The sequence below is a fragment of the Megascapheus bottae genome, chromosome 3 (assembly GCF_031878675.1).
Source record: "Megascapheus bottae isolate mThoBot1 chromosome 3, mThoBot2.hap1, whole genome shotgun sequence".
Classification (NCBI taxonomy): Eukaryota; Metazoa; Chordata; class Mammalia; order Rodentia; family Geomyidae; genus Megascapheus; species Megascapheus bottae.
Genome location: NC_143511.1, coordinates 24,429,370 through 24,450,943, shown reverse-complemented (window position 1 = coordinate 24,450,943; position 21,574 = coordinate 24,429,370). Strand labels below are relative to the sequence as shown.

At 39.8% G+C, this 21,574-nt stretch overlaps 1 protein-coding gene across 1 annotated transcript in view; it reads left to right on the top strand.

The window, feature by feature from the left end:
* Nucleotides 1-21,574, top strand: part of Mamdc2 (MAM domain containing 2) — a 121,674-nt gene that overhangs the window by 76,888 nt on the left and 23,212 nt on the right. Inside the window, exons 6-9 of the mRNA XM_090329669.1 lie at nt 3,024-3,280; nt 8,230-8,323; nt 14,528-14,671; nt 15,325-15,590. Of these exons, the coding sequence (XP_090185795.1) occupies nt 3,024-3,280; nt 8,230-8,323; nt 14,528-14,671; nt 15,325-15,590 (761 nt within the window). The remainder of the gene's footprint in view (nt 1-3,023; nt 3,281-8,229; nt 8,324-14,527; nt 14,672-15,324; nt 15,591-21,574) is intronic.

Genomic DNA, 21,574 nt, shown 5'->3' with positions numbered 1-21,574 from the left:
TTACTACCCAGTGTCCTGTAAATCTCCACCTCTGAGCATCATTTATCTACAACAAATGAGTTTGAAGGGGGCATTGATATCAAAAACATACCTACGCCCACCTCACATTCATTTTCCATTTATGTCACCCTCAAAAGCTGTGTTTAAAAACAAAACAAATGGACCATCTAGCATTGTAAAAGCCTCCCAGACCCCTGTGAAATATGTGGAATCAGGAAAGCAGGCATGTTCACTTGCTGTCTTTGGGTACTTTCTGCTCACCATGGTAATAGACGAGTGGGGATTTCCATCCGGCATGTGTTTCTTCAGGTATGTCCCTTACCTGGGAGATAGCTTTGTCCAGACAGCTGACAACACAGAAACAGGCAACACAACTACAATACAAATGTGATCAATGGGACTGAATCACAGTTGAGTCAGAGGCTGACTCTGGCATCATGGCCAAGCCATGGGCAACCTTTGGGGAACACTAGGTAGCCTGGGTGTTTGAAAATAAATGCTCAGGAACCATCCTTCAAGCTCCTTTTCCTAATCAAGTGTGGGGTTGGAGAGGGGAAGGAATAGCTGACTCCATGGAGCCATTGGTTTAGCTTGAAAAGTTTAGTGAATCTGGAGACCGCTGTTAGAAAGAAGGAAAGTCCTTCAGAAGTAAATGCTCATGGATCTTTACTCAGGATGTACTTGGGAGAGCCTTAGCATTGGCTAGCATTGCCAAGAATGATCATCTTTCAATAATGTGGTGGGTTGTTTTGTTTTGTCTTGTTTTTGCAAACCTCAGGCTCTTTCTATAAGACCAAAAAATTGGAAAAGGGATTGATTTCCAATTTGAAAAAAAAAAAAAAAGAAGAGAGACTTCAAAGGAGTAGAATGAACTTGTCAGTTCCTAACCTCATGGAGTTTCCATTGATCCCTCTATAACCTTTTCTATTTTTACCTTTTTCAGTTTGTTTTAATGCTTTCAAACAACTACATACACACACACACACACACACACAACACACACACACACACACACACACACACACACACACACACACACACACACACACACCTATCAGGCCTGCTGGTTCCTTAATGGTTCAATTGCTTATAAGATTCTATCTGCCTACGGTCTATCTGTACTATTTTTTATCTGAACTAATTTCATCTTACATAAACCCTAATGATCTAACAAAAATCACTTTTTCACAGAGGTTCTGGAAGTTCAAGGATACTGGATTAGAAAGGAGAGCTGAATTTATTGAACTAGACAGGAAAAAGTCCTACAATGCCAAACATTGGACATAATTTCCTGCGTACTTAAGATTACCTTCTGCATTCTCCATGAAAAGAAGTCTAGTGCCTCGCTCCTCCCCCCAATCTCATTCTTACCCAATTGCTGGGTTCCCCTCCTTGGTGAAGATTGCACCAGGACCCTAAGCAGGGAATGCTGTCATTCCTAGAACCGGACCTCCAGGGACAGACACCTGAAGGATGATTTCTGAATCATCTCCATCCCTTCAACTGAGATGAAAATCTTGTGATGAGTTGCGTCTTGTCTCCCAGTGAGAAACTTTGTGTTACTTGGCTCATCAGTAAAATCTTTATCTATATATAGATATGCCCAACTGGCAATCATTGAATTAGGACGAGAAAAGAGGGCAACAAAATCTGGTTTTGTCTAGTGGTTCCATGTAAGACGTAGTGTCAGCAGTTGTCATCTGATTCCCAGCAGCCTCTCTGACTCACTTTGGGCAGGTCACAGTGTGTTTGTCGGATGTTTCTTTTCTGGACTAAAAATGTGACTATGGCTCACTTGCCCTAGGGTCATGAGCACAAGTTGTTGAGGAGTCACTTCAACCATAAATCTATGGATTCAAATATTGTCTACCCAGCAGTTGAGCCACGGACTCCTTTTAAAAAGACTGCCAGATATCTGTCAACTGCAAGACAGAATAAAATTACAGTGGGGCTATGGGTGAGAATTTTCTCTAGCCTAGCAGCGTGTTCAAATGCTGGGCACTGGCCTCTTTCGTGGATGGGGACAAGTTGAAGGAAGTCAAACAACCACTCCAAGGTTGAAGCCTGGGTGGGTGTGCATGTTTGATGAGCCCCATTCTACCCCTTGCTATCTCTGTGCTAGCCTCCAGGGAAGGTCAGCTTGTGGGTCAGTTAGGTGTTGTCTCCATGACAATGGTGATACCGCAAGTTCAGAGCCCTCAATCACTGAATCAGCAGTCTTAGTTATAGAAAACACATGTGCATACATGTGCATTCTCCCTCTCTCTCCCTCTCTCCCTCTCTCTCTCTCTCTCTCTCTCTCTCTCTCTCTCTCTCTCTCTCTCTCTCTCACACACACACACACACACACACACACACACACACACACACAGAGCAACATTTTGCACGAATTGTGAAAACATAGGAGGGTCTCCCCAGGTTCTTTTAATAATAGATGGTATGCTCAGAATTCTCTTATAGTCAGACGACTGAGTGGGAAAGGAATGATTTCTGGGGCAGTGTACATTCTACAAAAGCATGGCTGTCACTATCCTAGGGAAATATGAGCATTTTACAGATGACCTATCTTCCTTTCTGTATGTCTCATTTGCATCAACAAAAAGGAAACTGGGTGCTACTGGCTCACACTTATAATCCCCAAGACTCTGAGATCCACAGGATCAGCCAGCCAGCCAGGGTAAAAAACTCTGAGACACTCCATCCCCCCACTCCCGACCCGGCAAAATTCTAGGCTGGAGGTGTGACTCGAGTGGTAGAGCACCAGCTGAGGAAGTACAAAGCCTTGAGTTCAAATTTCAATACACCCCCCCCAAAAAAGGGAGGGAAATAAAAATGACAGCTTCTCATTTAGTTGTGGTAGAATGCCCTGGGTTCATGTGCCAACCTAGCAGCTGAAACATTTATCCACTCATGAACAGATTTCATCTATACCCCATCTACTTTCCTTCCACCACGGGAATTCATACTGGAGTGGGTCCTTTCCATCTGCACTGTCTTACTGTGTGTCTCGTTTGTCATTGCAGGCCACTACATGTATGTGGACTCCGTTTATGTCAAGCACTTCCAGGAAGTGGCACAGCTTATCTCCCCAGTGACCACAGCTCCTATGTCTGGCTGCCTGTCGTTCTATTACCAGCTCCAGCAGGGGAATGACAATGTCTTCTCCCTGTACACTCGGGATGCAGCTGGAGTGTATGAAGAGATCTGGCAAGTAGACAACCCAGGGGATACTGCCTGGAACCTGGCAGAGGTGGAGTTCAGTGCTCCTTACCCCATAGAGGTAGGTGTGTGGGAAGCCAGCGGTGCCCAGAAGCCAGGTGTGCCAGGGAAGCAGGTGTGCCTGCCTGGACGACCCTGCAAAGATGGCACGCAAAGGATGCGCATGTCAACCTGCACCCAGCTTTTCTGCACCTCAATCTTTTTGTTTCATTAGATTGTGTGTGTGTGTGTGTTTGTGTGTGTGTGTATGTGTGTGTGTGTGTGTGTGTGTGTACGTGCCAGTCCTGAGGCCTTGTACTCTTGCTTAGCTTTTTCTCCACTCAAGCTGGTGTCAGATGGGAGCCACTGGCTCCTTGCTTCATTTGTTCTTGGTTGACAAAAAGAAATAATTCTTACATATTTATGGAACACATAGTGATGTTTTGATAAGTGTTTATAACATGTAATACACAATTCAGGTGATTAGCCTGTGAATTACTGCAAACTTTTATCACTTCTGGGTAGAGACAATATTCCATATCCAAGCTATTCTTAATACACAGTGTATTAGGTATAGTTAGCCTCATGTGCATTAGAAAAAATATTTCCCACCAAACTATAACTTTATATCCATCACCGCACATTGCCATCTTCTCTTCCCACCCTGCTTCGCCTCATTTTCACCTTTCTTCTTCCCTTCTCAGCCTCCATTTCTCTTTCCTTTGTGTTCTCTCAGACTTCCTCCTTATCTCAGAGTATATTGTTACATAGTAGTTTCCAAATATGAAAAAAATCATCTTTGGCCTTATGAACTCTGTCTGAGCCTCATACAGAGAGAGAGGGGGGGGAGCGCACAAAACAGGACATCAGAGTTCCCTAGGTATAGTTTTAGAGGCTTTCCTTAATTAAGTGAATTGTCTTCTTAGAAAAAGGTATGTTCTTTCTTTCCCTGTGACAGAAATAATATCATAAAATCAGAAGCAAGCTTATCAGAGCCCTAATTTAAAACCAGTATTTATGCCTTCATTAAAAAAAAACAACTTTTTTCTTTGTCTCTTTTCCTCATTCTTCAAATTTTTAAATTAATTTTAAGTGCATATATAAAAGATCATCCATGGAGCAAAACAGTATACAAGTACAATATATCTTGATCATGGTCACCTCTTTCAGCATTCTCACCCATCCCTCTCCTACCCACTCTTTCCCTTACTCCTCCCTTAGAGGGTATACATATGATTCTTGTCTGCATTTTCCTTCTCCTCTCCTCTTCATTTGTCTACTCCATTAACTCCATCCCACCCCTTTCAAATACCCATTTCCTGGTGTTTTATTCTGCTGAACTTTGACTTTTCTTTTCTTTAAATTGTATTTTATTGTTGGGATAATGCATAGCAGGGTTATGGGTGGAGGATACATTATTTCTTGAACCTTGATACCTTGTCCCCCTTTCCCGCCCCATCATCTTGTTTTCCGTTGCCTTTCCCTATTGCAAATAAACCAATAAGTGTGTATACAGTACACCAGTATATAAATTCAGATACAGTAACCTCATGCAATTAACCATAAGTGGGGGGAGGGAAGAGAGAAAATAAATAACTTTACATAGTACATTAAGAACAGCAATCACCAAGATAAACCTCCTGCTTTTCTGATGAATTAGACTGTTTGAGTTCTCCCTTGAAGTTATTGTATTTCAGTTAATCCTTTTTTTGAAGTTGTAGCAAGGATTGATTTTAGTGTAACAAAATGAAAATAGGAAGGAATAGAAAAAGAGGGAGAAATGGGAGAATAAATGCAGGTGTGATACAAGACAGCATGTTGAAGATGAACTGGGAAAGAACCAGGGATGGGTGACATTGTCTAAAAAGAAATGTACTCATTACCTGACTTAGGAAACTGTAATCCCTCTGTACATCACCCTCTCTTGTAACGATAAAAAATGTATTCAGTTAAAAAACGAGGTAATTGGTGCTCTCCACTCGAAATGAGATTAAAAGACTCCAAAATCTTTTATTGATAGTTATCTAAGAGACAAATGTCTAACACAGAAGAATTTGAAAAGGCCAATTACTAAAGTAGGTGGACACCCTCAATGTAAGGGTGAGACCAGACTCGCAATGACAAAGAATACTCATAGTTTGGTGTTTATTCTTGTGGAACTTTTTCTAAACACATATATTGATACTTCTCCATCTCTAGGTATGGATTTCAGAACTTATAAGTACATTGAACATTTACTGTCCAATAAAATTCATCCTGCTATCCCCACAAGCAAGAAAAAAAAAACACAGTGTCCAGGACATTTAACGTATTCTTTTTTTCTAGGTCAAATAGCTGGTGAATGCCAGAGACCTTAAACTTCTTAACCTAAATTCTTACCCACAGCTGAGGGAGGAGGCCCTGCTGTGTCTGAGGATCCTACAGTAGTGGGAAGGGTTCAGGGGCACTGCATACTGTGACTGCTAAGTGTGAGATGGCCGAGATCGTTTGGAGTTTAGAGTCTGTTATCACAGGCTAATCAAACCCCACTTTTCACTTTGTGCATTTTGTATTTTCTTTTCCATCTTCTTTTAAAGTAAGAAATAGATTATTCATCCCTCTAGCTGCTTTTCAGGGGTACCATCTGTTAGCCTGCTGCAGAGCTGCAGGTTGTGATGTACCCCATCTACCAATGCTTCTATCTCCTTCCTATTTCTCTTTTCTGCATCACTCCAAATGGCCCTAAAGAGAACACAGTGCCATTTAAAGAAAGTGTACTGTTTCCTCACCCAAAGCCTGACCAGGCCTCCATTTACTTCGGGTGTGTGTGTGTGTGTGTGTGTGTGTGTGTGTGTGTGTGTGTGTGTGTGTGTGTGTGCCATATATTAGTTCTAGGGCTTCACTCAGAGCCTTGGCACTATCTTTTAGCTTTTTTAGCTCAAGACTGGCACTGTACCACTTGAGCCACACCTCCACTTCTGGTTGTTTTTTTGTTTCTTTGTGAGTTTTGCTTGGTGTTTTGGGGTTATTTTTGTTAGTGTTGTTAATTGGAGATAAGAGTCTCACAGACTGGCCTGCCTGGGCTGGCTTCACACTAAGATCTCATCCTCCCGAGTAGCTAAAATTGCAAGTATGGGCCTGTTTCCATTTCCTGGAATTTTTATTTGTTTTTCGGACATTTTGCTAAGTAGTCTAAGCAGGCCTCAAATTCCCAATTTTTTCTTCTCAAGTGCTGGAATTACAGGCCTGTACTACTAAGGCCTGGCTGTGACATGATCTCATTTTAACCTAAATACATTTCAATCATCTTTTTCTCAAATCAAGTGACAGACTGAGATAGTGAAGGTTAGGACTTCACCATATGAATTTAAAGAGACTCAATGCAGCATGCAACAGGCCTGAATTCCCACAAATCAGGAATTGATGATTTAGAGTAGTAGCTTCTCTCTTCATGTAGGCTTGCTTGCCTTCTGTTTCTCAAGAATTTGCATAACAACAAACCCATATCATGTATTGATAGGACCCGCTTTTAACTTTTAAGCCCTTCTCCATGCTCTGCTGACCACATCTGATTCTCTGTTATCACAGGCAGAAAATCTGCACAACTCAGAGTTTGCAGAAGGCAACTAAGAAAGCAAACATCAAAAGATGATTAAGTCTGGGCTGGGATTTTTGGCCTAATGGTAGAGTGCTTGCATACATTCTAGTGCGTGAAGACTCAGGTTCGACTCCTTGGTACCACATATATAGAAAAAGCTAGAAGTGGTGCTATGGCTCAAGTGGTAGAGCTCCAGCCTTGAGAAAGCCCAAGGACAGTGTTCAAGCCCCGAGTTCAAGCCCCATGACTAGACAAAAAAAAAAAAAAAGATGATGAAATCATTAACATAGATGCTTTCTATCTATGAACTTGCCTGGAATGCTGAGTTCCTAGGACCCATCACTGATTGTTAAGTCTTTGCAGATGTTGTCACAGAGTGCCACCTAGGGCACTGGAAAAGAGATTTAGAGGGCTTAACAACCCGTGGACAGTGGAGAGGGAACTTGACCTGTTTACTTTACTCAGCCTATTTTCATGCTAGTTTATGTAGTTCTATCAGATATGACTTTCAGCTGCCACTCAAAGAAGATGGATATACTCATCAGTAAATGCAAATGTAGTGTCTGTTTTATTCCATTGGGGTTTCTACAATAAACTGTCCTAGACAAGGTGGCTTATAAATATCAGAAATTGATTTCTCATAGTTAAGGGGCTGGGAAGTTCAAGATCAAAGGGCAGTGTCCACTCATGGCCTGTTTTCTGGTTCAGAGCTAGCACCTTCTCACTGTATACTCTTATGGCTAAAAGGCCAAACATGCTCTTTGGGGACTATTTGGGGACTATTTTCTTTCTTTCTTTCTTTCTTTCTTTCTTTCTTTCTTTCTTTCTTTCTTTCTTTCTTTCTTTCTTTCTTTCTTTTTTTTTTTTTTGGTTAATCTCAGGGCTTGAACTGGGGACCTGGGTTTTGTCCTTGAGCTTTTCAGCTAAAGTCTAGTGCTTTACTACTTTGAGCCACAGCTCTATTTCCCATTTTCTGGTGGTTAATTGGAGATAAGAGTCTCACAGACTTTCCTGCCTGCGCTGGTTCCAAACCACAGTCCTCTGATCTCAATCTCCTGAGTAGCTACAATTACAGATGTGAGTTACAGGCATGAGTCACTGCTACCCAGCTTCTTTTGGGACTTTTATAAGGGCATTAATCCCATGCCTAAAGGTTCCACTGTCACGATCTAACCACCTCCACGAAGAACCTACCTCCCAATCTTGTCACAGTAGGAATTTAGACTTCAACAGTTAACCCTTTAGGGGGGATTAAAAACATCCAAATTATAGTAATTTCATTCTCTCTAAAAGAGACTTTAGGTTGACTGAGTCGACTATTGTCCAGATTCTTACATTTCAGAACATACTTATCTAAGCTTTTATAATTTGGTTTTACCTGCTTCAATTGATGTGACATTCTGAATCATAGTTAAAAGCAAAAACAGCATGGAAACCTGTATTTTCCTCTCCAGGTTATTTTTGAAGTTGCTTTCAATGGTCCTAAAGGAGGATATGTTGCCCTGGATGATATTTCTTTCTCACCTGTTCACTGCCAAAATCAAACAGGTAAGCATTCTTTTGCTTCTTCTCTAATAGGAAGTTTTCCTTTCTCAATAGATGCTTGTGGTCATGATTGCTTTAAATTATCATTGATTTACATACCTTTTCATCTTGCCATTTCTCTGAAGTATTTACTCCTATTATCCCTCACAGAGTGAATCTAATTTTTCTGAAATTATAGTCAAGTTATTGTACCTTAAGATGCTGTGTCCTTTCTCCTAAGAAAAGAAAATTAAAAATCCATTTACTTCAACTCATTTTTACTTTAAAGGAATATCTTGGATCAGAAGATGGATTGTTAGGTAGACGCAAAGATTTCTTGCAGCCTACAAAAAAAATTATAAAATTCTTTACAATTTGAAGTGTTTGATATTTGTCTAATGCCTTTATGTTTAAATATTTTCACATTTAGTAAATATCTCTGGGATGGTTTCAGCTGAATATTATGTGTTCTTAATGTAATTATTTGCTCTTTCCAAATGCAGTTAAGTAAATTAAAAACTTTATCATCATCAGTTTTATAACCCCATAACTTTAATATTTGGAAACAGGAAATTCTTTACTTTCTGTTAAAAAATAAGCAAACTGAGTCAAAATGAATTGGAACGTTTTACTATAAGAAGAATGACATTATATTATTGATAACTCCGATAAATGCCATTGACCTTGACCTTTAGTGAACTGTGTCCTTGAGATACTCAGGGAGACACTGGCTATCTCATCTCTTTCAGGAGTCCTCATTCTGGATCTGCAGCATGGGAAATAATTTTTTGAACTTGACCTTGGTGGTCTGACTTCTCTGAACCAGAGCTAATGCATAAGTGAATAGTACATTAGTAGTAATTTCATAACCTCTTTATGATTATTTTTAGGAAGTTTCTCTTCTCTTACTCGGCACTTACCTTGACCCTCTATTTCCAAATTCTATATGTGTTTACTTACTGTCTGTACTGTGTGAGAGAGGGGTGAAGAAGTAGCTGGGAGGAGACAGAATTAACCTTACATTGAAAAGGGAGCTCATTCCTACTGCATTGGTAGTCTATTGCTGAAAAAAAAAAGAATGAGTCCTCGGTCTGTAAAAGACAGCCCACCCACATCAAGCCCCCTGTCCACAGGAAAATCCATCAAAGCATCTTACTCTACTAATTTGGCTTTTGAATGCTTCCATTGTATCATTACAGGGTTATGTTCAAAAACATAACATAGTTCAAGAGTCACATCCCAAGTTTTACCTTGTAAGCTATATGACCCTGTTTAGAGTCTCAAAGAAATAGCTCTATACAGCTGTGTTGCAAGGAGTCCCACCTATTTCATAGAACTATTTGGGAATATTAATGAGTTAATTAAAGTCTTTGAAAGCCATAACATGGAGTATGAGACAAGGAAATGTTCAGTCACAAGACAATAGTATTTATCTAATTTTCATAAGGTCCCTTATTTCCTGGAGACCAAGAGTCAGACTGAAATTTGCAAAGGACTTTGCCTTTATGAATGTGACAACCAAAGCCTGCTTTCTCCTTTATTTTTTAAATTATTATTTTGTGCCAGAACAAGGTTGGAACTCCAGGCCTAAGCACCTTCAAGTTTTTTTTAATCAAGGCTAACACTTTACCACTTGAGTCATAGCTCCACTTCTGGAGATGAGTCTCATGGGTTTTCCTACCCAGACTGACTTACTGTGATCCTTAGATCTCAGCTTCCTGAATAGCTAAGATTACAGGCATTAATCATCAATGTCCGATTTTATTTTTTCCTTTGAGAACCTATGATATATATTTTTGAGTCTCTGGAAGCCAAATTCCTTAGTTTTCATTCTTTATCTTGCAATCCAAAGAGTATATGCCCTCCTGTTTCATAGCAGGTGTCAACCCAGCCCCTTGTATCATGATGATTCCTAAATCTGTGGCTGACTCTCACCCATACTTCCACCAGCCTTCAGGCTGGTTCATAGGAAGTAAAAGCAACACTCTTACCCATGTATTTTAGGACTGCAAGGGCTGATAAGCACCCTTAGAGCTAGAGAGCTGATGATGCTGAGTTTGTATCCATGAACTTGATGGAGGCGAGGAAAAGACAAGAAACACTTCCAATTATTCTCTGCAGACTGCAGCAGATTCCAGCTAATTAAATTATCTTCAAAGCTTCTCATTGCTCAGCAGTTCAAATGTCAGAAAGCAAGTAATTAACTAAAGCTTATATGATGATGCTTTTTGGTAATTTTGTTTCAAGGGGCTTTCATTCCTTTTTCTTTAAAAAAAATTTTTTTTCAGTGATGATTAACTGAAGCTCATGGGCTTGCCTCTGTCTCACTCTTCCCTAGGCTTTGAGTGTGTCCCTGACACTCTCAGTAGCTCAACTTGTGAACACCACTTAACCCACATTTCGGAAACAAGCCAGAAGTACTAGGCCTTGCCTCCATCTCTGCTTACTGGCAGTCACAGACAGGTCAGCCGGGATATCTTCACTGGTCAAATACTGCCTCAGGATAGAAGCTATGTTCTGAGGAGCTGAGAGTTTAGCCTAGTGGTAGATCGCTTGCCAAGCATGCATGACGACCCAGTACTACATACATAGAAAAAAAAAAAGCTGGAAGTGGTGCTATGGCTCAAGTGGTAGAGCTCTAGCATTAAGAAAGCCTAAGGACAGTGCTCAGTCCCTGAGTTCCAGTCCCAGGACTGCGGGAAAAAAAAAAAGAAGCCATTTTCTGAGTGATAAAGATTTAGCCCATATATTGATACCCTTTCACATGTCTTGGTCCCCATTACCCTCCCCTCCACCCCCGCCCTGTCTTGGTTTTCCCCCCTTCCCTATCCTATTTCAAATAACCAAATACCAATAAATCCAATATATCAGATAACAAAGTGAGATACTGTAACAATATGAGATAACCAAGGAACAGCAAAAGAGATGAGAGATAACATAGTACATTAAGGACAACAATCATTTATGTGAATTAATGCACCTTCTATCTGGAAAATATCATGCAACCCTTTTATTAATTACAATAAAAAATTTTAAAAAAACAGAAAAAAAAGATTTAGCCCATTAGTTGTGATTTTGAGATTTTTCTTGTTATCACACTGCAGATTGTACTTCTAAAATAGAATATTTTTAAAAGAAAATATAATCATAGCCCAGTGTCTATGACTCATGCCTGTAATCCTAGCTATTCAGGAGGCTGACTTCTGAGGGTCCCAGTTCAAAGCAGACAAGTCTGAAAGACTTCTATCGTCAGTTAACCACTAAAAAGCCAGAAGTAGAGGTATGGATCAAGTGAGAGAGGGCAGGCCTCAAGTGAGGAGAGTAAAAGGAAGAGGGTATATAGAAAAGGATGGAAAAAGGGTGAACAAATGCAATATGCTACTCAGTAGACACTACATAATTTGTGGGTAGGGATGGGAGGGGGAAATTTGAGGAAAGTAAAGGAATGAGTGACATTGTCTTTTAAAAAATATACTCAGGGGCTGGGAGTTTGGCCTGGTGGTAGAGTACTTGCCTAGCATGCCTGAAGACCCAGGTTTGATTCTTCAGTACCACATACATCAGAAAAAGCTGGAAGTGATGCTGAGGCTCAAGTGGTAGAGCTCTAGCCTTGAGAAAGTCCACAGACAGGGCTCAGGCCCTGAGCTCAAGTCCAGGACTGGCAAAAAAAAAAAAATGTACTCAAATTACAAGGATGTGCGTTTTCTCAAATAAACATAAAAGACCAGGCTAAAAAACCTAGATACATAAGGCCATACAGTGTGACACTAAATGAAAGGACCTCTAGGATATAGAAACAAAAGCCATATAATGGATGATTGTTGTCCTTAATGTACTATGTTATCTCTCATCTCTTTTGCTGTCCCTTGGTTATCGTATATTGTTACAGTCTCTCACTTTGTTATCTGATATATGGGATATATTTATATTTGGTTATTTGAAATTGGATAGGGAAGAGGGGAAAACAAGATGAGGGGTGGGCATGGGGGGGAGGGAAATGGGGACCAAGACATGAGAAAGGGTGTCAATGTATGTGAATTAATGCACCTTCTATCTGGTGAATATAATGTAACCCTTCTATTAATTACAGTAAAAAATATATTAAAAAAAGAACAGGCTAATAAGCAGTGAACATAATAAAGGTTTGCTTCTTTTTTTAAAAAATGTACCGAATATCTGACTTATGAAATGGTAATCCCTCTGTGTAACACCTTAATAATAACAATAAAATTATATTTAAAAATAAGAAAATAAAGCCAAGTGAGAGCTCCAGATATTGAGTTCAAAGCCCCGTTCCCTGATCCACCCTGACCCACTCCATAATCACAGTTGGTATCAGAAATATCTTTGCGTGGTAATTAAATGTGGCATCGTGAGAAGAAGTAGTCCTTGTTTACTTTCAAGGTTTTTCTTTTCTTTTTGCTTTAAAAGTTTTTTCTTTATTTTGTTTTGGTAGATTTATTGTCTTTTTTTTTTTTATTAGTCCTGGAACTTGAACTCAGGGATTGGGTACTGTCCTTAGTCTTTGAAACCCAAGGCTAGTGCTCTACCATTTGAGTCATAGTTCCACTTCCAGCTTTTGGTAGTTAATTGGAAACTCCTCTGCCCAAACTGACATCAAACCATGATCCTAAGTTCTCAGCCTCTTGAGTGGCTTGGATTCTAGATATAGTATGACTTTTGATCTCATTTCTACTGAGTGTGATTTTTCCCAGGGCTGACCAACTCCTACTACTAACACCAATTAAAAATAGACAGGGGCCAGTTGATGAGTGGATCAACAAGCTGTGGTATTTATACACAATGGAATTCTATGCTGCTATTAGAAAGAAAGACATCTCCCCATTTGTAAGGAAATGGAAAGTCTTAGAAAAAATCCTATTAAGTGAAGTAAGCCAGACTCAAAGAAACATAGGCTCAATGGTTTCCCTTTGTTGTCATAATCAGTAGAAACCTTGGGCTCTCCTAGCAGAGATTTACAATAGAGCAAAACCTAGATACATAAGGCCATATAGTAAAGATATAGAAACAAAAGCCATATAATGAGTGATTGTTGTCCTTAATGTACTATGTTATCTCTCATCTCTTTTGCTGTCCCTTGGTTATCTCATACTGTTACAATATTTCACCTTGTTATCTGATATATATATATATATATGCTTATTTGGTTATTTGAAATTGGATAGGGAAGGGGGGGAAACAAAATGAGGGGCGGGGTCAGGGGAGGGAAATGGGGACCATGACATGAGAAAGGGTATCAGTGTTTGTGAAGTGATGCACCTTTATCTGGTGAATATAATGTAGCCCTTCTATTAATTACAATAAAAAATATATGGAAAAAATAGACAGTGGCTAGTGGGAGTTTGGCCTAGTAGTAGAGTACTTGCCTAGCACGCACAAAAACCCATGTTTGATTCCTGGGTAACCGCATACATAGAAAAGCCAAAGGTAATGCTGTGGCTCAAGTGGTAGAGCTTTGAGAAAAGCCCAAGGATAGTGCTCAGACCCTGAGTTCATGCCCCAGGACTGGCAAAACAAACAAACAAAAAGTCAGAGCCTTTGCTTCTGACGCAGAGACTGATAAAGAAAAGAAAAAAATATTTCTGGAAGTTATTTCCAAAATATAGGTCTTGAGAGAACGTGAGTCCCTCAAAATCCTTCCCCTTTCTCTTACTGTCTTTTTTTTGCCAGTTCTGAGCTTGAGCTCAGGGCCTGAGCACTGTCCTTGGATTTTCTCAAGGCTAGAACTCTTCCGCTTGAGCCTCAGCACCACTTCCGGCTTTTTTCTATGTATGTGGGGTACCGAGGAATCGAACCTGGGTCTTCATGATGCTAGGCAAGCACTTTAACCACTAGGCCAAACTCCCGGCCCCATCTTACTGTCTTTTAACTATTATTTCTATGCATTTTAAATTGTGAAGAAGTATGTGATAAGTACTCAATCTTTACATCCTGAAAGAAAATTTCTTTTAAAGTTAATTCTTATTTATTCTCATCAAGAATGTGGACAGAACTCCTTCCTCCCCTTCCCAAAGAGAACCATTTCCCTGTCATGTTGGAACAACTGATTTCTGCTAACTTGTCAGCCTACCATTAGGGTAAAAATATTTCACTGAGTTTTTTCTGTCTGGGTCTCCCCAGATACAAATGTAGCCAGATCTGTCAATTGGTTGATGTTGTCTTTAGAGATCCTGGGGTTTGATGGTTACTTTGCTTCTTATTTCTCAGAGCTTCCTTTCAGTGCTATGGAAGCAAGCTGTAATTTTGAGGAAGATTTCTGCAAATTTTACCAAGATAAAGAAGGCCCTGGTTGGACCCGAGTAAAAGTAAAGCCTAACGTGTATCGGGTTGGTGACCATACTACAGGCATTGGTGAGTTGAGAGTCTATCCACATGGGACATTTTACATGGCATCCATGCATTTTGGGCCAGTATTATTCCATACTTACGAAGACACCAGCTCTTAAAAAATAATCTAAGCCAGATACTGGTGGCTCACCCCCGTAATCCTAGCTACACAGGAGGCTGAGATCTGAGGATCACGATTCTAAGCCAGTCTGGGCAGGAAAGACCATAAGATTCTGTAATAAACTACCAAAACAACAAACAAAAACAAAACAGCTGCTATACAACTACTTGAGGCATACTTCTTCTTCTGGCATTTTGCTGATTAAGAGTCTCACAGATTTTCCTCCCTGAGTTAGTTTTGAGGTATCAGCTTCCTGAGTAGATAGGATGACAGTTGTGAGCCACTGATACCTGGTTGAAGAGGATGGCCCTTAATTCGATTACCAGAATCTAGGCCTGTGCCACAGGAAATCTATATTGGTTTATGAAGTTTATGTGGGGGTAACAGATGCAAATAGAGATTTTCCTGTCACTTAAACCACAACCATTAGAAATGCCTTTAAAGGTCAATGGGAATAGTCACTGTGTACCTCCCACTACAAAACTGAATCTAATTTCCTCCCTAATAACCTGGAGTAGCGTGTTATTTTACACTAAATACTTTGTTATGTCCACAGGGTATTACTTGTTGGCTAACACTAAGTTTACATCTCAGCCTGGCTACATTGGAAGGCTCTATGGTCCCTCCCTACCAGGAAACTTGCAGTATTGTCTGCGTTTTCATTATGCCATCTATGGGTTTTTGAAAATGAGTGACACTCTAGCAGTCTATATCTTTGAAGAAAACCATGTGGTTCAAGAGAAGATCTGGTCTGTGCACGAATCCCCAAGAGGTGTGTGGATCCAGGCTGAAATCTCCTTCAAAAAGCCCATGCCAACCAAGGTACAGTAGAGCCTGTATGGCCTTTGTCCATTTTAGTTGTGGGACCAGGTGATGAATTTGTCTAGTTGCTGCTGACTCATGAGATGTTATTTACTTTCCTGATCAGATTACAGGCCTATCCTACACCCTGCCCTAGCAGTGTATGAGTTAATTCACACCCTTCTCCCATCTTTTTTGAGTGCCTAATTCATGTACATGTATGAGGTTTGCTTATCTTTCTTTACCACCCCCCATCTCTCCCTCTCTCTCTCCCTCTCTCGCTCTCTCGCTCTCGCTCTCTCTCTCTCTCTCTCTCCCTCTCTCTCTCTCTCTCTCTCTCTCTCTCTCTCTCTCTCTCTCTCTATCTCTCTCTCTCTCAATCTGTCACAAGCACACATCAGCGAGAATAAGGTATTTTTATATCTATATTTTGGGGTTGGATTGGAAAATGTTTGCTCATTTAAATCATCTCTCATTCTATTTTTTAATCTTTAAAATGCAGCCATGGTGCTCATTAGACACTATGTTGAAAATGAATTATACCACTGGAGAGGAAAAGCTGGGAATGAGAGAGGGAAGAGTGACTAGTGTCCACACACACACACACAAAGTATTTTTTATCTGACTTTGCAACTGTAACCTTTCTGTATATAATTATTTTTAGGTCAGTCGTGGGCTTGAACTCGGGGCCTAGATGTCCCTCGATGCTGTCCCTGACCTTTTAAAGACATATTTATATATATATATTCATACACACATATGTAGGTATATATAAGCATATATATATGTGTATGTGTAGAACATTACCCTAAAAATGTGAAGATGTAGAGAAATAAGGATTCTCATAAAATGGCTTCTGATATGAGGGTAAACTGATGTAATATTTGATTATAATTTAGCTACCTTTATACTTAATAAAGTCCAACTATACATACACTTTGAAACTAATTCTACTTCCGATTTATCATTAAAAAAAAAAAAGTAAGGGGCAGGGAGTTTGGCCTAGTGGTTAAAGTGTGTGCCTAGCATGCATGAATACCCGGGTTCGATTCCTCGGTACCACATACATAGAAAAAAGCCGGAAGTGGTGCTGAGGCTCATGTGGTAGAGTGCTGGCCTTGAGAAAGTCCAAGGACAGTGCTCAGGCCCTGAGCTCAAGCCCAGGACTGGCAAAAAAAAAAAAAAAAGTAAGCCTGGTGTGGTAGCTCACACCTGTAATCCTAGCTACTCAGAGGACTGAGATCTAAGGATCATGATTCAAAGCCAGCCCAGGCACTAAAGTCTGTGAGACTCTTATTGCCAGTTAACCACTAGAAAACTGAAAATGGGGCTGTAGCTCAAGGGATAAGGCTTGAGCTGAGGGGCTCAGGGACAGGGCCCAGGCCCAGAGTTCAACTCCAGGACTGACAATAAATAAATAATAAATTAATAAATAAATAAATAATAAATAAATAAAATAACACAATGATTCACAAGGATTCATAAGATACATCTGCCATTGCTCTTCCCGATACTGTTTATACATTGTTAAGAAATGGAATCTTCCAATTGTCCATTACTAGAGCTGATTAAACAAGCTGTGGCATAGCTTGAAATGGATTATAGAGATTATAGTTATGTGAGCTTTTAACCCCCCGTGTCTCAGACACAAGGATAACAAAATCGTTATTACTGTTTGGGTATTTCTAAGGAAGTGCCTTCTTCTCTTGAGCAGGGAAACATTCATCCAGAACAGAGTGAGCCTTCAGGGCCCAGACAAGGACCTAGATTTTTCCTTGTTTGCTCTTTATTGATTGTATTCTGCACGTCTTCTTATAGGTCTTACAAATGAGCCCCAGCAATAACTCTGTGTTATGATAGCCACTCCATGTTATGACAACTGCATTTTCAATGAATTATATTACATTGATCTGGAAATTGTTAGTTCAGGGAGTACCCAAAGGAAGGTGAGCAAGTGATAAGCCACAGTGTGTGTCCATCTAGCATTTGTGTCCATCTAAGTGATGCTGAGCTGCTATGGAAATGTGGCGAGACTAGGACTAATTCCACATTACCCAGTTTTCAATGAGCCAAGTTTACTAACGACTCAGTATTCAGTGCTGGATTACTGACACAGGGTAGAAAAGAATGAGAGAGAGACTTTGTTTCTGAGACCCTTCCAAAGTTTTTCAGTTCAAAGTCCTTGACAAGGTATTCTGTGTCAAGGCATCATTTTTTTTGAACCCTCAACACTGAAAACACCTAATAGATAAATACAGACAAATGACAGGAAGCTGGTGCTGAAGACAAGTCTAGAGCTATTTACTTAAGAGTTTTAAGACCATGCCTTTCAGAGTTCTATTTTAAGATACCCAAAGCAAAGAATGGGGCAGAGGGAAAAAGGAAAGAGAAGGAAGCAGCGAGGAAGGAAAAGGAAGTGAAGAAGAGCCGGGTGGCATAATGAGGGATGCTCTATCAGGGATGAGGTTTCCTGTCTGGGTGTGAAGCTTGCAATTAAGTGAAATTCTGTCACAAACTAGGCCTTTGCCTGTCCTAAGACCAATAGATTCTGAGATCTTGCTCAAGCCTCCCCTCCCTTTACAGTGTCTAAAATATATTTTTTTGCCAGTCCTGGGCTTGAACGCAGGGCCTGATCACTATCCTTGGACTTTCTCACGGCCTTGAGCCTTAGCACCACATCCAGCTTTTTTCTATGTATGTGGTACGGAGGAATGGAATGCGGGTCTTCGTGCATGCTAGGCAAGCACTCTATCACCAGGCTAAACTCCCAACCCTCTAAAATATTTTAAAAGAATTCACACCTGGCAGTGGTGGCTCATGCCTCTGTCCCTAACTACTCAGGGCTGAGATCTGAGGATTATGGTTCAAAACCAGCCCAGGTAGGATCATCTGTAATACTCTTATCTCCAGTTAACTACTGCAAGTGGGAAGTAGGGCTGTGGCTCAAATGGTAGAACACTAGCCTTAAGTGCTCAGGCCCTTGAGTTCAAACCCCAGGACTGGCCCACAGTAATAAAATAAAATAAATCAGATTTCTGAAACCAATAAATTCAGGGATTGTTGGATGTTTACTACCCAAACAGCAATGAAAGCTTTGACTAAGGGCCTATATTCTGCTACAGCATGTCCTCTATCCCAGAACTAACCACTTCTATGAGCCAAAAACCTTGTACTAGAGAAATCTGGAAGCTAGTCAGTATTTGTTACTTGTCAAAACTAAAAGTTAAATTGAATCAGATGAGTCTTTTAAAAAATAAGAAAAATGAAACAGATGGTTAAGGGGGAAAAAAGCATTGGTCAGCGAAAGATTTACTTAAAAACACATGGTCATTCTGCCTTTATAGGCTATGCTGGCTAAATATAGCATGTGCAGGAGGCATGCTGTAACAACTTAGGGCTTATTTCCCCAAATATGAGAATATTTTGGGAAATTGAGATTCTGAGAACGCTAAAATCTCTCACTTGTCAGGTAATGCTCTACTTCTATATTTGTGAAAATGCCATCCTTTCTGGAAAGTGTTTTGTTTTGGGAATTTTTGCATTGTTTTCCTTTTTGTTTTTGTACTTGTAAGATTCCACTATAACTTATTGCCAAACTGCTGAATGAGTACAAGCATCTTATTCCACTTCTCCTGCACATGTGTGGGGAGTGTCTTAACGCAGGATTCTTGAATCTATCTGACTGGAATATAGTATTTTTGAGAATAATTGTTCCATCAATGTTTCAGTTGCCACATCCAAATTTATCTGTATAAATCATTTCAAAGGATTGTTAGGATCATCAGACAAAAAAGTTAAATTTAACCAGGAGTCTAACCATTGTAAATAGTTGAGGCCTACCACTGTTAACAAGAACAGAACTTTGAGGGGTGTGGATAATTTGTGGTTTCGTTGGTATATGATCAAAATATTTTTATCTGGAGATAGAAGGCTTTTTATGGGAGCTGAGATTTACATGCTAATTATGAACCCAAATGGAACTATTCTGTTGGTCCAGTTGGTAGTGATTTAACCCAACTACTCACACTTCAATGTCTAACAAGTAAGTCATGGAAACTGCTTTAAAGGGCAGTGGAAAATTAGTTAATTCAGGAATGGTTTAGCAACTTAATACAAACAATCTTTTTTAACTATGCAACAAGGGCTTTATTTTATTATGTTCCACAACTCCCCACACTGCCTTTCCCTTCCAAAATCCTATTTTGTGCTGGGTAGGGCTTAAACTCTGACACTTAAGTGAAAAAAATCAGTAAATCAAGTTCTTTTAAAAGCCAATCTGATATGGCTTGAGAAAGTGAATTCCTGAGAAATCTGTTTTACTGCCATTTCTTTCCTCAGTGTTGTGATGCTGGGGAGGAGGGGGAGAGAATAAATAACATTGTTGATTCTTCATAAAATTTGCTCATAAAAGTATCTGTGAAGCTCTTCATCACTGTTAATGTTTTCAAAGTTAGGCTAGATAGATTTCATCAACCATGAACATTTCCCATCAAAACAAAAATTTTATAAAATATTACTAACACCCTAAGGACTAAAACCATTAGTGCACCAAAGCACATTGATTTACACAAATTCAATTTGCATAACATCTAACTTGTAAGAGATTTGCATAAAATCAGGAACATCTGTCTAAACTACATCATTTACTTGATCTGTCATCTTTCCTGCTTTATTTGTTTATTCATTTATTTATTTATTTTGTTAGTCCTGGGGCTTGAACTCAGGGCCTGGACCCTGTCCCTGAGCTTTCTTAAGGCTAGCTCTCCTACTTGGAACCATAGTATAACTCCTGGCTTTTTCTGTGTATGTAGTACTGAGGAATTGAACCCAGGACTTCACGCGTGCTAGACAAGCATTCTACCTTTAGGCAATGCTCTCAGCCCCCTTTTCTCCCTTAATAGATATTAATATACATTTAATCTGTCTAAGTTTTATTCTGCCACACTGTTTAGAGATAATCTATTCTCTGAAATACTTCCGGGAAGTATTTTTCTTTACAAAAATCTATACGAAAATACTCCTCTCAAGAGTTTAGACGTACCACATTCTATCCCCCAGAGGGAAAGGTTTTCAATAGGCCAAGATGTTTGACTTTTCCTTTGTCCATCCTGTCTTAACTCAGATGAGGCAACAGCTTGCTCTGTCACCAAATACCTGAAACCTTTCCTTCTCAAGTAGCCTGCACAATAAAAAATGGCAACTCACAAGTAACAACAGTCATGAGCAGCATTATCTGTCTCTAGATGGGAAATTCAATGTGTTAGACTAGAGAAATCTCATCCTATTTCTTCTCTACTTGGAATACTGACAGACAGCTGTCAAACAAAGCTGAGATATAAGGACATTATTTGAGTCTAATCAGTCGATGACTGACTTTGGGATCTTCTGTCACACACAATGTGTGTGAATGCTGTAAGATAAAAAACTCTTGCTGTTGTCCAAAACATCTTTAACATTTCAGTCAACTCATGGTGGAAGTTCACAAATTATTTGGGATGACCTAACAGAGGAGCCAACGTGATATAGCCAATAGAACTTTTGATAAGGAAGAAATCCAATAGAACTAGTGATAATAAAGAAATCCACTAGAACTTTTTATAATGAGGAAATGTTATACATCTGCAATGTCCAATTCAGTTAGTCAGTAACTACAGTATAGGTAACTAGAGTTTTAAGAATTTGGGGCTGGGCGCGGTGGCTCACTTTTGTAATCCTATCTACTCAGGAGGCCGAGATTTGAGATTTGAAGATCACGGTTCAAAGCCTACTGGGACACTAAAGTCCTTGAAACTCTTATCTCCAATTAACCACTAGAAAACCAGAAGTAGTGCTGTGGCTCAAGGAGTAGGGTGATAACCTTGAACTGAAGAGCTCAAGGACAGTGCCCAGGCCCAGAGTTCAAGCCCTATGACCAACAAACAATGAAGCTGAATAAATGAATTTTGTATTTAATTTTAATCTAAATGAACAAATGTGCCTAATGGATACGATAATCATTAATGCCA